Source organism: Coturnix japonica, chromosome 6 (assembly GCF_054131305.1).
Source record: "Coturnix japonica strain WE chromosome 6, WE-NBRP24, whole genome shotgun sequence".
In the NCBI taxonomy this organism is placed as follows: Eukaryota; Metazoa; Chordata; class Aves; order Galliformes; family Phasianidae; genus Coturnix; species Coturnix japonica.
This window is the reverse complement of record NC_140668.1, coordinates 722,298-740,580: the sequence shown is the minus strand read 5'-3', so window position 1 is coordinate 740,580 and position 18,283 is coordinate 722,298. Positions and strand designations below refer to the sequence as shown.

At 50.6% G+C, this 18,283-nt stretch overlaps 2 protein-coding genes across 4 annotated transcripts; both read right to left on the bottom strand.

Moving 5' to 3' along the window:
• Nucleotides 1-744: 744 nt before the first annotated feature.
• LOC107325896 (natterin-3-like) lies at nt 745-4,292 on the bottom strand. The gene is made up of 4 exons (XM_015887158.3): nt 4,163-4,292; nt 3,766-3,800; nt 3,309-3,402; nt 745-2,001 (listed from the first exon to the last, which is right to left on the bottom strand). Exons 2-4 carry the CDS (start codon nt 3,778-3,780, stop codon nt 1,001-1,003), a joined length of 1,110 nt encoding a protein of 369 aa, XP_015742644.2. The 5' UTR covers nt 3,781-3,800; nt 4,163-4,292; the 3' UTR covers nt 745-1,000.
• CHMP2A (charged multivesicular body protein 2A) lies at nt 3,881-16,171 on the bottom strand. Of its 3 annotated transcripts, none has more exons than XM_085550669.1 (6): nt 15,902-16,171; nt 13,163-13,342; nt 10,281-10,460; nt 7,855-7,985; nt 6,839-6,900; nt 3,881-6,149 (listed from the first exon to the last, which is right to left on the bottom strand). In XM_085550669.1, exons 2-6 carry the CDS (start codon nt 13,328-13,330, stop codon nt 6,028-6,030), a joined length of 663 nt encoding a protein of 220 aa, XP_085406795.1. In that variant the 5' UTR covers nt 13,331-13,342; nt 15,902-16,171; the 3' UTR covers nt 3,881-6,027. The 3 variants fall into 3 exon arrangements, with proteins under 3 accessions (XP_085406795.1, XP_085406794.1, XP_085406793.1); XM_085550668.1 differs by having other exon boundaries at nt 16,085-16,171; XM_085550667.1 differs by having other exon boundaries at nt 16,127-16,171.
• Between the last annotated feature and the right edge of the window lie 2,112 nt (nt 16,172-18,283).

Below are 18,283 nucleotides of genomic sequence, written 5' to 3'. Positions count from 1 at the left end.
CCTATGGGAATGGAGTGGAGACCCAATGGGGTTCCTATGGGGAAGCAATGGGGATATGATGAGGACACAACTGGGATCCTATGGCAATACAGTGGAGACCCAGTGGGGATCCTATGTGGAAGCAATGGGGATGTGATGGGGACACAACTGGGATCCTATGGCAATACAGTGGAGACCCAATGGGGATCCTATGGGGAAGCAATGGGGATATGATGGGGACACAACAGGGATCCTATGGGAATAGAGTGGAGACCCAACAGGGATCCTATGGGGAAGCAATGGGGATACAATGGGGACACAGCTGGGATCCCATGGGGAAGCAATGGGGATGTGATGGGGATACAACAGGGATCCTATGGGAATACAGTGAAGATCTAATGGGGATCCTATGGGGAAGCAATGGGGATATAATGGGGACACAACAGGGATCCTATGGGAATAGAGTGGAGACCCAATGGGGTTCCTATGGGGAAGCAATGGGGATATGATGAGGACACAACTGGGATCCTATGGCAATACAGTGGAGACCCAACAGGGATCCTATGGGGAAGCAATGGGGATGTGATGGGGACACAACTGGGATCCTATGGGAATACAGTGGAGACCCAATGGGGATCCTATGGGGAAGCAATGGGGATATGATGAGGACATAACAGGGATCCTATGGGAACAGAGTGGAGACACAGTGGGGATCCTATGGGGAGCTCAAATGATGGTTATTGTGAAATAAAGGTAAAACAGAGATCACAAGTAATACATTTTTTCTGCATTTGGGGCTGCTGCTGTGTCATTTTGGGGTTATAATGGGGGATAAAGCAGACGATGAAGCCTAAAAACCTGCATTTTCCCACACCCCACACTGTGGTTGTGGTCTTTTAGGGGGTTAGAGATGTATCCCACACCCCACACTGTGGGTTTTTAGGGGGTTAGAGATGGAGGTTGATGGGGAACTAATGCATTGCATGACGTTGTGCTGCATCCCCATCACCGCCCGCTGTGCTCAGCACTGTGTTGAAGCAGGAAGGGGCCTGCAGCTCTCAATTCCAACCTGGATATCTACCACCTGTTGGCTGCGGGTCACCCCTGTCACCTCCACCCAATGTGGTTGGCCATCACCAAAATCCCTGGTGAGATTCGCACTGAATGGGATCCGAGCATCCAGTCGACGTCCCGTCATTACTACAGTGCACGTCGTACGGGGCTGCATCTCCACTTTAATCTTATGGCTGTGCTCAATGTATTCACCAGCGCTGGCTCTTCCCACCCAGGTGATATTGGTGACGTTGGTGACGTCCCATTTCTTCCCATTGAAAACCAACATGGGGGCTTCCAACACCCCACGGACGTTCCTGAAGATCTCATGGTCCAGCTCCCAGTCCTGCTCCACCTCAATGGCTTCTTCCAAGGTGACATCTGGCTTCATCCCTCGGCAGCCTTCGTTCTTCACCTCTGTCTTCCTTATGGCGACGTCCTCGCTGTGCTCTATAACCGCGCTCAGGTTGTAGACGACACTTGAGATGGTGATGTTGGATGGGCCCGTTTTCACCGTCAAGACTTGGTACCACTTAAACCAAATCTCCTCGCCATCCACCACCACAAACAAAGCCCTGTGCTCCTTGGAGACCTTCCCTAAGCCGTATCGGTTCCTCCCAACGTAGATATCAAACGACTCACAGCTCTCGACCGCGTTCTCGGGTATGTCGCCAAACGAATCATCCACCCATCGCAGAGCTTCCAACTTCCCTTTGTTGACCAATAAGTTGAATTCGAATGATTTCTGAGCACCTCCAAGTGAATAGGAGCAATAAGGGCCATGGTTGGGAACGTAGGAGCCAACGCTGCAGGTCCAGGCCTTTGGTAGGCAAACGTATTCCGTCATGTTGATGTAGGCGTTCCAATTGGATACGCTGTTGGGTAGTAATTCAACTCTAAAAGGCTCCCAGGATAACCAGGAAGGCAGTTCCTTGCCCTGTGCTATTTGGAATGCAGTCCGGCTTGAGGCTGTGAGGAAAAAAGAGAGTGTTTTGGTTCAATGGGAAGAGGGGTTGGAGGGGCCTTCATCACTTTGAAACTTCTGGAGCGATGGGTCTGAATGATTTCACCGCTGGAGGAGCAACCAAGGCAAGAATTACGTGGAATCAGTGGTGGAATGATGGAATAGTAGTGAAAGAATGAAGAGAAACGTGGGATCAAAGGATCATAGAGGAGTGGGATGAAGGAATCACGTGGAATCAATGGTGGAATGATGGAATATCAGAGAATGAATGAAGAGAAATGGGGGATCAAAGAACCATAGAGGAGTGGAATGAAGGAATGACGTGGAATCAATGATGGGATCAATGAAAGGATGAAGAGAAAAGGAATCGAAGGATCATAGAGGAGTGGAATGAAGGAATCACATGGAATCAATGATGGGATCAATGAAAGGATGAAGAGAAACGTGGGATCAAAGGATCATAGAGGAGTGGGATGAAGGAATCACGTGGAATCAAAGGTGGAATGATGGAATATCAGAGAATGATTGAAGAGAAATGTGGGATCAAAGGATCATAGAAGAGTGAAATGAAGGAATCAGTGGTGGAATCAATGATGGGATCAATGAAAGGATGAAGAGAAATGGGGGATAGAAGTATCATAGAGGAGTGGGATGAAGGAATCACGTGGAATCAAAGGTGGAATGATGGAATAGCAGAGAATGAATGAAGAGAAATGGGGGATCAAAGTATCATAGAAGAGTGGAATCAAAGGTGGAATGTGGGGATCAATGAAAGAATGAAGAGAAATGTGGGATCAAAGGATCATAGAGGAGTGGAATGAAGGAATCACGTGGAATCAATGATGGAATGATGGAATAGCAGAGAATGAATGAAGAGAAATGTGGGATCAATGAATCATAGAGGAGTGGAATGATGGAATCACATGGAATCAATGATAGGATCAATGAAAGGATGAAGAGAAACGTGGGATCGAAGGATCATAGAGGAGTGGGATGAAGGAATCAGAGCGTCATGTTATCAATGAACTATCCTAGAATCGAAGGATGGTGGAGTCAATGGAATGGAGGTATCAGAGCATCATGTTATCAATGGAACTATCCGAGAATCAAAGGATGGAGGGATCGAGATATATCGTGATATGGAAGGGACCCAAAAGGATCAACCAAGGCCAACTCTAAGCTCTTCACCACCCACCATTGGGCACCATTCAAGACTTCCAAGGGCGCCATCCAAGACTCCGAGTGAGACCCTCATTGTTTTGGGGTAGAAATGTGGGAAATAGGGATCAAAATGGATGAGAGCAGAACTCACCGGGGTGCTGGAGAAGCTTCCTTCCCATTGGCCACCCAGGAGCCCCATTAACCCCATTGGGGGTGAGGAAGAGGAGGGCAGCGGCGAGGCAGAGCTATAGGGAAAATAAGGGTCACCCAATGGGGACGGTCCCATTGGTGACACCCACCATATTATATCCCATTGGTCACCATTATAACCCAATATGGTCTTTATTTCCCCCCCCCTCTTCCCCCTCAACCCATTTTTGGGGCTAAATCCCCCTCATTTCATTATTAAATTAAACTGGGAAAAAGGCTGGGAAGCACAACGGGTGCAACGACCACGTTAGAGGATAATAAAAGATGATTCTTATCATTATTACTCATTTTTAATGATCACTTTCAGCTAAGAATTACTTTAAAATGATTAAAATCCCCTTTTTCTCCCCCCCCCCACCCCCAAAATGAGCCCAAATGTGCCCCATAAAGATCCATACCTTGTTTATGAGCATTGCGCCCGGCCAACTACAGGCTGTGATTGAAATATATACCATAAATGTATATAAAAGCATGGAGATATAGATACATAGAAAACACGTGAAGACTTCAATATAAAATACATATATATATATATATTTAATCAAAAAGAAACAATTTCTTTCAACAACCCCATTGGAAACGCTTTCCCATCCCATGACACCGACCCCAATGGCTCAAACGATCCCATCCGAGCTCTATAAAACCCCCCATTTTGAGGCTAAATCCGCCAGTTTTGGGTCTAAAACCCATTTTGAGGCTAAATCCGATAGTTTTGGGTCTAAAATAAACTCGTTTGGGTTCCGTTGAGTTCTTCACCCTTCAGGCTCAGTGTCAAACCCAAAAGGTTCCCATTACCTTCCAGCTGATTCCACCTGCGATCCACGATAGAAAGCCCTGTTATTTTGGGGTAATTTAGGTCCTTTTTGGGTCAATTCTCATGTAGAACAAGCTGGTTATTGAGCAGCCAGTGACCCAGAGAGGGGCCAAAGTCTGAACAGGGAGAGGAGTGCAAATAAATACAGTAAAAGGGGGGGGTGGTGGTGACTGATTGCTGGAAAATTGGGAAATTCACCATTTTCTGCCCCAAAATCTGCTCATCTCACCCCAAAACAGCCCCAAAAATGGCCATTTTTGGTGGAAACGATCAAGAAATACATCATTATTGTGGTTTTTTTAACCCCAAATCATCATTTTCTGCTCCATTTGCAGCAGGAGAACAGCAGGAATCCCAGCAATGATCCTGAATTGAGAGGGTTCCCCCTTGCAATGTAGGGATGCACCAAAATGGGCTGTTTTCACCCCAAAATGGGGGTTGAAGCCACTATGGCCACCCAGCACCTTTTTAGGGCTTTATATTGTTTTATGTTGGCCTCCATTCATTGCTTTCTAACCTGAAATTGAACCTAGGTGCCATCGTCGTCCCATTGATGCCCAGCCACATAGAACCCCCCCATAGGGTTGTAAATACCCCCAGAATGAGGCAATTAATTACAAGAAATAACCCCAAAATCCATTAAAAAAGAGGGAAAAAAAGCAAAATAGCCTCAAAATGGGGGATGAAGGGGGGGAGGGGGGCTAAAATACCTCTTAGGTGAACAAGGAGACCCAGCAGGGCACAAATCCCCTCCCCAAAGACCCCCAAGACCCCCCCAGCCCCACAAGTAGGGGGGGATAAGGGTCTGTAGTGTGTTATCAGAGAGACCCTCAATGGGGGTATGAGGGTCAATGCAATCAGCCCCCCCCACCCCAAATGATGGGGGTCAGACCCCCCACCCCTGCCCCCAATGATGGGGGTCAGACCCCCCCCCATGTCCCCAATGATGGGGGTCAGACCCCCCCCCCCCGTAGGGATCCACTGATCTTGTTCCCTTTGTCCACCTGGTAGGCAGGGTCCAGCTTACGGATAAAGGCTGGGAATAGGGGGGGAATAACAGGGGTTAATAGGGACCCATAGAGATCCATTGCGCCCCACAGAAATCCACAGGGACCCACAGAGATCCATAGAGATCCATAGGGACCCATAGGGACACATAGGGACACATAGGGACCCATAGAGATCCATAGGGACACATAGGGACACATAGGGACCCATAGAGATCCACAGGGACCCATAGGGACCCATAGAGATCCATAGGGACCCATAGGGACACATAGGGACACAAAGGGACCCATAGGGACCCATAGGGACCCGAAGGGACACACAGAGACCCTTAGAGACACATAAGGACATATAGAGACACATAGTGCCCCACAGAGATCCATAGGGACCCACAGTGACACATAGTGCCCCACAGAGATCCATAGGGACCCATAGTGACACATAGTGCCCCATAGAGATCCATAGGGACCCATAGGGACACATAGTGCCCCATAGAGATCCATAGGGACCCATAGTGCCCCATAGAGATCCATATGGACCCATAGTGACACATAGTGCCCCATAGAGATCCATAGGGACCCATAGTGACACATAGTGCCCCATAGAGATCCATAGGGACCCATAGGGACACATAGTGCCCCATAGAGATCCATAGGGACCCATAGGGACCCATATGGGGAGGGGGCTGATGGATCAGTCAATGCTTGTTGGTCATCTCTGGGCTCAGAAGGATGCTGAGGTCAGGGTCCATATAAGGGTCCATATAAGGGTCCATATAGGGGGTCCAAGGGGGGTTTAATGGGGGGGGGGGGGTCCATGATGGTTATTTGGGGTGGGGGTCTCAGTCCCGCCGCAGGTTCTTGAGTCGCTCCTCCAGGTCGGCGTCGGCATCAGCCAAAGCAGCAGCAGCTTCAGCCGCCCGCCCCTCCCCCGCTGCCAAAGAGCCCCCCGGGGGGGGCAGGGCTGGGGGGGTAAAAAGGGTAAAGTCAGGGGGGCTGCACCCCCATAACACCCCCCCCATTAGACCCCCATACCCCTCCCCATAGCCCCCTATATACGGGACCCTCGTCAGCTCCCCAAAACCACCCCAAAATGAGACCAGAAAACCCCAAAAATGTCCCCCTAGGGACACCTTAATGCCCCCCAGGGACCCTAAATGGCCCCTAGGACCCTTAAATGCCCCCCAGGGATCCTTAATGCCCCCAGGGACCCCTTAAATGCCCCCCTAGGACCCCTTAATGCCCCCCAGGACCCTTAATGCCCCCCAGGGACTCTTAAATGCCCCACCAGCGTCCCTTAAATGCCCCCCAGGGCCCCTTAAATGCCCCCCAGGGACCCTTAAAATGCCCCCCAGGGACCCTTAATGCCCCCTAGAACCCGTTATATGACCCCTAGGACGCCTTAATGCCCCCTAGGTCCCTAAATGCCCCCCAGGACCCTAAATGCCCCCAGGGACCCCTTAAATGCCCCCCAGGACCCCTTAAATGCCCCCCCAGGGACCCTTAGATGCCCCCCAAGGACCCCTTAATGCCCCCTGGGACCCCATAATGCCCCCCAGGGACCCTTAAATGCCTCCCAGAGCCCCTTAATGCCCCCCAGGACCCCTTAATGCCCCCCCATGGAGCCCCCAAAGTGCCCCCAGCCCCACTCACTGGCCAGCTCATCCGTCAGGTTCAGTCCCAGCTCATCCAGCACCTGTGACACCACGGCATCGCTGGGAGGGGATAAGAGGAGACATCAGGACCCCATTAATAACCCCATAACCTCCCCCCCTGCCCCCTATATCCACCCATACACATCACCTGGACCCCACATTGCCCTATGGACCCCCCTACATCCTCCATGCCCCCCATATCCACCCCATACCCATCATCTGGACCCCACTTTGCCCTATGGAACCCCTACATCTTCCACAACCCCCATATCCACCCAATTTTGCCCTATGGACCCCTCCCTGCCCCCCATATCCACCCATACCCATTACCTGGACCCCACTTTGCCCTATGGACCCCACTATGGTCATTTGGGGTCTTCATGGTCCCTCTAGACCCCCCTATATCCCTCCCTGCCCCCCATATCCCCCATACCCATCTTCTAGGCCCCACATTGCCCTATGGACCCCCCTATATCCTCTATGCCCCCCATATCCACCCCATTTTGCCCTATGGAACCTCCTACATCCTCCATGCCCCCCATATCCATCCCATTTTGCCCTATGGAACCTCCTACATCCTCCACACCCCCCATTATCCACCCCACTTTGCCCTATGGACCCCCCTACTTCCCTCATGCCCCCCATATCCACCACATTTTGCCCTATGGACCCCCCTACATCCTCCATGCTCCCCATATCCCCCCATACCCATCTCCTGGGCCCCACTTTGCCCTATGGACCCCCCTGTATCCCCCATGCCCCCCCATATCCACCCATACCCACCACCTGGACCCCATTTTACCCTATGGACCCCCCTATATCCTCTATACCCCCCATATCCACCCCATTTTACCCTATGGACCCCCCTATATCCTCCATACCCCCCCATATCCACCCATACCCATCCCCTGGGCCCCACTTTGCCCTATGGACCCTATATCCTCTATACCCCCCATATCCACCCCATTTTACCCTATGGACCCCCCTATATCCTCCCAGCCCCCCACCTCCCACCTCTCTTCCTCGTCGTCCTCGTCCCCCATGGCGTCGTCGATGGCGTCGTTCATCAGCTCCTCCTTCATGTCCATGATCTCCGCCTGCTTCTCAAACTCCATCATGATCTTCTGGATCTGGGGCAGCTTCAGCTGCGGGGACACGTAGGGGTGGATCAATAACCCCATATGGATCAATAGCGTCCTATGGATCCCAATAATCCCCTATGGATCCCAATAATCGCCTATGAATCCCAATAACCCGCTATCTATCCCAATAACCCCCTATGGATCCCAATAACCCCCTAAGGATGCCAATAACCCCCTATGGATCCCACAGCGGCTCAATAATCCCCTATGGATCCCAATAATCCCATATAGATCAATAACCCCCTATGGATCAATAACCCCCTATGGATCAATAGCCCCCTATGGATCCCAATAGTTCCCTTATGAATCAATAACACCCTATGGATCAATAGCCCCCTATGGATCCCAATAATCCCCTATGGATCAATAACCCCCTATGGATCAATAACCCCCTATGGATCCCAATAACCCCCTATGGATCCCAATAGCCCCCTATGGATCCCAATAGCCCCCTATGGATCCCAATAACCCCCTATGGATCCCAATAGCCCCCTATGGATCCCAATAGCCCCCTATGGATCTCAATAACCCCCTATGGATCCCAATAATCCCCTATGGAACCCAATAGCCCCCTATGGATCCCAATAGCCCCCTATGGATCAATAACCCCCTACGGATCCCAATAGACCCCTATGGATCCCAATAGCCCCCTATGGATCCCAATAACCCCCTATGGATCCCAATAATCCCCTATGGATCAATAGCCCCCTGTGGATCCCAATAATCCCCTATGGATCCCAATAACCCCCTATGGATCCCAATAAGCCCCTAAGGATCCCAATAACCCCCTAAGGATCCCAATAACCCCCTATGGATCCCATATTAGCTCAATAACCCCCTATGGATCCCACAGTGGCTCAGTAACCCCCTATGGATCCCAATAATCCCCTATGGATCCTCCTAATAGCCCCCTATGGATCCCAATAACCCCCTATGGATCCCAATAACCCGATATGGATCCCAATAGCCCCCTATGGATCCCAACAGCCCCCTATGGATCCTAATAGTCCCCTATGGATCCCAACAGCCCCCTATGGATCCTAATAGCCCCCTATGGATCCCAATAACCCCCTATGGATCCCAATAGTCCCCTATGGATCCCAATAGCCCCCTATGGATCCCAACAGCCCCCTATGGATCCTAATAGCCCCCTATGGATCCCAATAACCCCCTATGGATCCCAATAGCCCCCTATGGATCCCAGTAACCCCTATGGATCCCATAGCAGCTCAATAATCCCCTATGGATCCCACAGTGACTCAATAACCCCCTATGGATCCCAATAGCCCCCTATGGATCCCAATAACCCCTATGGATCCCATAGCAGCTCAATAGCCCCTATGGATCCCAATAACCCCCTATGGATCCCACAGTGGCTCAATAACCCCCTATGGATCCCAATAACCCCATATGGATCCCAATAACCCCCTATGGATCCCAATAATCCCCTATGGATCCCAATAATCCCCTATGGATCCCATAGCGGCTCAATAACCCCCTATGGATCCCAATAGTCCCCTATGGATCCCAATAGACCCCCTATGGATCCCAATAACCCGCTATGGATCCCAATAACCCCCTATGGATCCCACAGTGGCTCAATAACACCCTATGGATCCCAATAGCCCCCTATGGATCCCAATAACCCCCTATGGATCCCAATAGACCCCAATGGATTCCAATAATCCCCTATGGATCCCACAGTGGCTCAATAACTGCTATGGATCCCAATAATCGCCTATGGATCCCAATAGCCTCCTATGGATCCCACAGTGGCTCAACAACCCCCTATGGATCCCAATAACCCCCCATGGATCCCAATAATCCCCTATGGATCCCAATAATACCCTATGGATTCCAATAATCCCCTATGGATCCCAATAACCCCCCTATGGATACCAATAGCCCCCTATGGATCCCAATAACCCCCTATGGATCCCAATAGCCCCCTATGGATCCCAATAATCCCCTATGGATCAATAGCCCCCTATGGATCCCAATAACCCCCTATGGATCCCAATAACCCCCTATGGATCCCAATAGCCCCCTATGGATCCCAATAACCCCCTATGGATCCCACAGCGGCTCAATAATCCCCTATGGATCCCAATAATCCCCTATGGATCCCAATAACCCCCTATGGATCCCAATAACCCCCTATGGATCCCACAGTGGCTCAATAATGACAACCAGTTGGGTTGTATATAAGCCTATATAGCATCCCCCATACATCACAGGCCCTATAGCCACCCCAACCTTGTGCTCCCAGCCCTATATGCCGGTCCCTATATCCCCCACCTGTCTGTTCATGGTGGCCATGGCCTTGGTGACGCCCTTCATGGCCTGGGCCATGGAGTTGTTGGATTTTAGGGTCTGGATCTTTAGGGACACGGCCTGAACGTTGGCCCTCATGGTGATGAACTTCTTCACGTAGCGCCGCGTCCGCACCAGGTCCTTGGCCATGATCTTCACCGCGTCCTATGGGGCAATAAAGGGGTATTATGGGGCGTTAATGACCCATAGGAGCCCCAAGAGCCCTTCAGGAACCCCCCAATAAGATCCCCATCTCCTATAGGGCCATAAAGGGGCACTGGGGGGCGTTAATGACCCATAGGAGCCCCAAGATCCCTTCAGGAACCCACTGATAAGATCCCCATCTCCTATGGGGCCATAAAGGGGCATTGGGGGTGTTAATGACCCATAGATCCCTTTAGGAGCCCCGCTGATAAGATCCCCATCCCCTATAGGGCCATAAAGGGGCACTGGGGGGTGTTAATAACCCATAGGAGCCCCAAGATCCCTTCAAGAACCCAATGATAAGATCCCCATCTCCTATGGGGCCATAAAGGGGCACTGGGGGGCGTTAATGACCCATAGGAGCCCCAAGAGCCCTTCAGGAACCCACTGATAAGATCCCCATCTCCTATAGGGCCATAAAGGGGCATTGGGGGGCGTTAATAACCCATAGGAGCCCCAAGAGCCCTTCAGGAGCCTCCCAATAAGATCCCCATCTCCTATAGGGCCATAAAGGGGCACTGGGGGGCGTTAATAACCCATAGGAGCCCCAAGAGCCCTTCAGGAGCCCCCCAATAAGATCCCCATCTCCTATAGGGCCATAAAGGGGCATTGGGGGGCGTTAATAACCCATAAGTGCCCCAAGAGCCCTTCAGGAGCCCCCCAATAAGATCCCCATCTCCTATAGGGCAAAAAGGAGCATTGGGGGGTCGTTAATGACCCATAGACCCCTTTAGGAGCCCCACGATAAGATCCCCATCTCCTATAGGGCCATAAAGGGGCATTGGGGGGTGTTAATGACCCATAGAAGCCCCATTGGGGGGCGTTAATGACCCATAGGAGCTCCACTGGGGGTGTTAATGACCCATAGGAGCCCCAAGAACCCTTCAGGAACCCCCCAAATAAGGTCCCCATATCCTTCAGCCCCACTGTGGCCATTGGGGGTTTCATGGGCCCTCTGGACCCCCCCTATATCCCCCATGCCCCCCATATCCACCCATACCCATCCCCCAGACCCCACTTTGCCCTATGGACCCCCACTATGACCATTTGGGGTCTACATGGGCCCTCTGGACCCCCCGTATATCCCCCATGCCCCCCATATCCACCCATACCCATCTCCCAGACCCCACTTTGCCCTATGGACCCCATTAAATCCCCCATGCCCCCCATATCCACCCCACTTTGCCCTATGGACCCCCACTATGGCCATTTGGGGTCTTCATGGTCCCTCTTGACCCCCCTACATCCTCTATGCCCCCCATATCCACCCATACACATCCCCTGGACCCCACTTTGCCCTATGGATCCCATTAAATCCCCCATGCCCCCCATACCCACCCCACTTTGCCCTATGGACCCCTCCATGCCCCCCATATCCACCCATACCCATCCCCCAGGCCCCACTTTGCCCTATGGACCCCATTAAATCCCCCCCATATCCCCCATATCCACCCCACTTTGCCCTATGGACCCCCACTATGGCCATTTGGGGTCTTCATGGGCCCTCTAGACCCCCCCTACATCCTCTATGCCCCATATATCCACACATATCCATCACCTGGACCCCACTTTGCCCTATGGACCCCCCTACATCCTCCCTGCCCCCCATACCCACCCCACTTTGTCCTATGGACCCCTCCATGCCCCCCATACCCACCCATACCCACCTCCTAGACCTCACTTTGCCCTATGGACACCCCTATATCCTCTATATCCCCCCATATCCACCCCACTTTGCCCTATGGACCCCATTACATCCTATATGCCCCCCATATCCACCCATACCCACCTCCTGGACCCCACTCTGCCCTATGGACCCCATTAAATCCCCTATGCCCCCCATACCCACCCCACTTTGCCCTATGGACCCCTCCATGCCCCCATATCCACCCATACCCATCCCCCAGGCCCCACTTTGCCCTATGGACCCCCTTATATCCTCTATGCCCCCCATATCCAACCATACCCATCCCCCAGACCCTACTGTGCCCTATGGACCCCCACTATGGCCATTTGGGGTCTTCATGGGTCCTCTGGACCCCCCCTACATCCTCTATGCCCCATATATCCACACATATCCATCACCTGGACCCCACTTTGCCCTATGGACCCCCCTACATCCTCCCTGCCCCCCATACCCACCCCACTTTGCCCTATGGACCCCTCCACGCCCCCATATCCACCCATACCCATCACCTAGACCCCATTTTGCCTTATGGACCCCACCACCCCCCCATATCCATCCATACCCATCCAGCAGACCCCACTTTGCCCTATGGACCCCCACTATGGCCATTTGGGGTCTTCATGGTCCCTCTTGACCCCCCTACATCCTCTATGCCCCCCATATCCACCCCACTTTGCCCTATGGACCCCTCCATGCCCCCCATATCCACCCATACCCGTCACCTGGACCCCACTTTGCCCTATGGATCCCATTAAATCCCCCATGCCCCCCATACCCACCCCACTTTGCCCTATGGACTCCATTAAATCCCCCATACCCCCCATACCCACCCCACTTTGCCCTATGAACCCCTCCATGCCCCCCATATCCACCCCACTTTGCCCTATGGACCCCTCCCTGCCCCCATATCCCCCATCCCCATCCCATAGATCCCATATCTACCCATCCCCCCCATTCCCCCTGTTTCCTCCCCCACCATCTGTCCCTGTTTGGCCATTTTCTTGATGTCCACGATGATTTTCTTCTCCTGAACCTCCAGTTTCTGCCTCTCTCGGTCCAGTTCCCTCATGGCCCGAGTTAAAGCCCTTTGGTTCTGCCTTAACAGCTCCTCGGGGGTCTTACGGCGGCCAAACAGGAGATCCATGGTGATATGGGGCTGGGGGGAGAGATGGGGGGGAGGTCAGTGTGGGGGTATGGGGAGGGTATGGGGTGGGAGGGCAGAGATGGGGGGGAGGGGTAGATATGGGGATAGGGGGGTATAGGGGGGTTATAGTGGGGTTATAGGGGGGTATAGGGACATAGATATGGGTATAGGGGGGATATAGGGGGGTATAGGGGGTTATAGGGGGGTATAGGGACATAGATATGGGTATAGGGGGGTTATAAGGGGGGTATAGGCGGGTATAGGGGGTATAGGGGGTTATAGGGGGGTATAGGGACATAGATATGGGTATAGGGGGGTTATAAGGGGGGTATAGGCGAGTATAGGGGGTTATGGGGGGGTATAGGGGGTATAGGGACATAGATATGGGTATAGGGGGGTTATAAGGGGGATATAGGGGAGTATAGGGGGGTATAGGGACACAGATATGGGTATAGGGGGGTTATAGGGGGGTTATGGGGGGGTATAGGGACATAGATATGGGTATAGGGGGGTTATAAGGGGGGTATAGGCGAGTATAGGGGGTTATGGGGGGGTATAGGGGGTATAGGGACATAGATATGGGTATAGGGGGGTTATAAGGGGGATATAGGGGAGTATAGGGGGGTATAGGGACACAGATATGGGTATAGGGGGGTTATAGGGGGGTTATGGGGGGGTATAGGGACATAGATATGGGTATAGGGGGGTTATAAGGGGGGTATAGGGGGTTATAAGGGGGGTATAGGGGGGTACAGGGGGGTTATAGGGGGGTATAGGGACATAGATATGGGTATAGGGGGGATATAGGGGGGTATAGGGGGCTTTAGGGGGGTTATAGGGGGTATAGGGACAAAGATATGGGTATATGGGGGTTATAGAGGGGTTATAAGGGGGTATAGGGGGGTTATAGGGACATAGATATAGGTATAGAGGATTATAGGGGGGGTTATAGGGGGGTATAGGGACATAGATATGGGTATAGGGGGTTATAAGGGGGATATAGGGGGGTATAGGAGGGTTATAGGGGGGTACAGGGACATAGATATGGGTATAGGGGGGTTATAGGGGGGGTATAGGAAGTTATAGGGGGGTTTTAGGGGGGTATAGGGACATAGATATGGGTATAGGGGGGTTATAAGGAGGGTATAGGAGGATATAGGGGGGTATAGGGACATAGATATGAGTATAGGGGGGTTATAAGGGGGATATAGGGGGTTATAGGGGGGGATAGGGGGGTTATAGGGACATAGATATGGGTATAGAGGGTTATTGGGGGGGTATAGGGGGGTATAGGGGGGTTATGGGGGGGTATATGGAGGTTATAAGGGAGTATAGGGGGTTATAGGGGGTATGGGGGTTATGGGGGGGTTATAGGGACATAGATATGGATATAGGGGGGTATAGGGGCATCATAGAGGGGTTATAGGGACGTGGATATGGATATAGGGGGGTATAGGGGGGATGGATGTGGGTTTGATGAGGTAGATGGGGATGGGGGGCACAAAGAGATCCATGGTGATATGGGGCTGGGGGTAAAGGTGGGGGGAGGTCAGTGTGGGGGTATGGGGAGGGTATGGGGTGGGAGGGCAGAGATGGGGGGGAGGGGTAGATATGGGGATAGGGGGGTATAGGGGGGTTATAGGGGGGGTATAGGGGGTATAGGGACATAGATATGGGTATAGGGGGGTTATAAGGGGGGTATAGGGACATAGATATGGGTATATGGGGTTATAGAGGGGTTATAGGGGGGTATAGGGGGGTTATAGGGACGTAGATATGGATATAGGGGGATCATGGGGGGGTTATAGGGATGTAGATATGGATATAGGGGGTTATAGGGGGGTTATAGTTGGGGTTATAGGAACATAGATATGGATATAGGGGGGTATAGGGGGGATGGATGGGGATGGGGGTATAGTATATATATGGGGGCTACATAGTATATATGGGGGGATATATAGTATATATAGGTGGCTATATAGTATATATGGGGGGGTACAGCATATATGGGGGCTATATAGTATATATGGGGGGATAAAGTATATAAAGGGGGAATATAGCATATATAGGGGGAATATAGTATATATAGGGGGGATACAGTATATAAAGGGGGCTATATAGTATATGGGGGAATATATAGTATATATAGGGGGCTATATAGTATATATGGGGGCTATATAGTATACATAGGGGGAATATAGTATATATGGGGGGATATAGTATATATAGGGGGAATATATAGTGTATGGGGGGGCTACATAGTATATATGGGGGGCTATATAGTATATAGGGGGGATATAATATATATAGAGGACTATATAGTATAGATAGGGAGCTATATAGTATATATGGGGCCATATAGTATATATAGGGGATCTATAAAGCACATATAGGGGGTATATACAGTATATATGGCGGCTACATGGGGTCAGAGCCATAGGGGCCACGGTACCAAGGCAGACAAGGCCGGGATACCCCCCCCATCCCCCACCCCCCCCAACATGGCGGCCCCCATGACCACCCCCCCCCCCCCCAAGCCCACTTCCGGCCTTTGGAGGACCAGCCGCTCACCGGAAGCCCCTCCGAGACACCCAGGGCCGCTCTACCCCCCTCCTTCCGTCTCTATGATCCTCAATACGGGGTCTCTCCGCCCCTCCCGCCGCGTTACTCTATGGTCCTCCCAATCTGCACCGCGACGCTCTAGCCACACTCCCGCCTCTCTATCCCCCACCTAGTGCCCCTCTATCCCCCCACCTTCCTGCTCGTCTCTATGACCCCGCGGTGGCGGACCCTCACCCCGCTCCTTCCGCCTCTCCCGGGCACTTCCGCATACGCTGTGACGTCACGCGGGTGGGGCGGTCACGTGATAAGAGGCGGAGCGTTGCGAATGGTTGTTGGGTGATATCACTTCCGCTTCCGGGATACAGAGATTAGGTGGATAGAGAGGCACTTCCGGTCGCACAGCAGCCCCCCCCCCCCCCCCCTCCAATGCGGCTTGGAGGACGCACAGCGCCCCCATGCGGCTGGGGGAGCTCGGAGCCGAATGGGATATAATGGGATATAATGGGATGTAATGGGATATAATGGGATATAATGGGATATAATGGGATATAGTGGGATATAGTGGGATATAATGGGATATAATGGGATATAATGGGGTATAGTGGGATATAATGGGATATAATGGGATATAGTGGGATATAGTGGGATATAATGGGATATACTGGGATATAATGGGATATAGTGGGATATAATGGGATATAGTGGGATATAGTGGGATATAGTGGGATATAATGGGATATAATGGGATATAATGGGATATAATGGGATATAGTGGGATATAATGGGATATAGTGGGATATAGTGGGATATAGTGGGATATAATGGGATATAATGGGATATAATGGGATATACTGGGATATAATGGGATATACTGGGATTTAGTGGGATATACTGGGATATACTGGGATATAATGGGATATAGTGGGATATAATGAGATATATTGGGATATAGTGGGATATATTGGGGTATACTGGGATATACTGGGATATACTGGGATATACTGGGATATAATGGGGTATAGTGGGATATATTGGGATATACTGGGATATAATGGGATATAGTGGGATATAATGGGATATACTGGGATATAATGGGATATACTGGGATATACTGGGATATAGTGGGATATAATGGAATATAATGGGATATAATGGGATATAGTGGGATATAGTGGGATATAATGGGATATAATGGGGTATACTGGGATATAGTGGGATATAGTGGGATATAATGGGATATACTGGGATATAATGGGATATACTGGGATATAGTGGGATATAATGGGATACACTGGGATATAATGGGATAAAGTGGGATAGACTGGGATATAATGGGATATAATGGGATATACTGGGATATAGTGCGATATAGTGGGATATAATGGGGTATACTGGGATATAGTGGGATATAGTGGGATATAATGGGATATAGTGGGATATAGTGGGATTTAATGGGATATAATGGGTTATAGTGGGATATAGTGGGATATAGTGGGATATACTGGGATATAATGGGGTATACTGGGATATAATGGGATATAGTGGGATATAATGGGATATACTGGGACATAATGGGATATAGTGGGATATAATGGGATATAGTGGGATATAGTGAGATATAGTGGGATATTGTGGGATATAGTGGGATATAATGAGATATAATGGGATATACTGAGATATACTGGGATATAATGGGATATATTGGGATATAATGGGTTATATTGGGATATAATGGGATATAGTGGGATATAATGGGATATAGTGGGACATAATGGGATATAGTGGGATATAATGGGATATAGTGGGATATAGTGAGATATAGTGGGATATTGTGGGATATAGTGGGATATAATGAGATATAATGGGATATACTGAGATATACTGGGATATAATGGGATATATTGGGATATAATGGGTTATATTGGGATATAATGGGATATACTGGGGTATAATGGGATATAGTGGGATTTAGTGGGATATAGTGGGATATAATGGGATATACTGGGATATATTCGGATATAATGGGATATACTGGGATATAATGGGATATACTGGGACATAATGGGATATAGTGGGACATATTGGGATATAATGAGATATACTGGGATATAATGGGACATAATGGGATATATTGGGATATACTGGGATATATTGGGATATAATGGGATATATTGGGATATACTGGGATATATTGGGATATAATGGGATATACTGGGATATACTGGGATATAATGGGATCTTTAGAACACACAGACCCAGGTGCTGCCCCCCCGCCCTCCCCTCCCAGTACAAACCATTACAAACCAGTGCCCCCCCCCCCAATCACAACACAACACAATAAGGGGGGGGGGCTCCTCGTTACCATCCCTTTAATCACCCACAGGGTTAAAC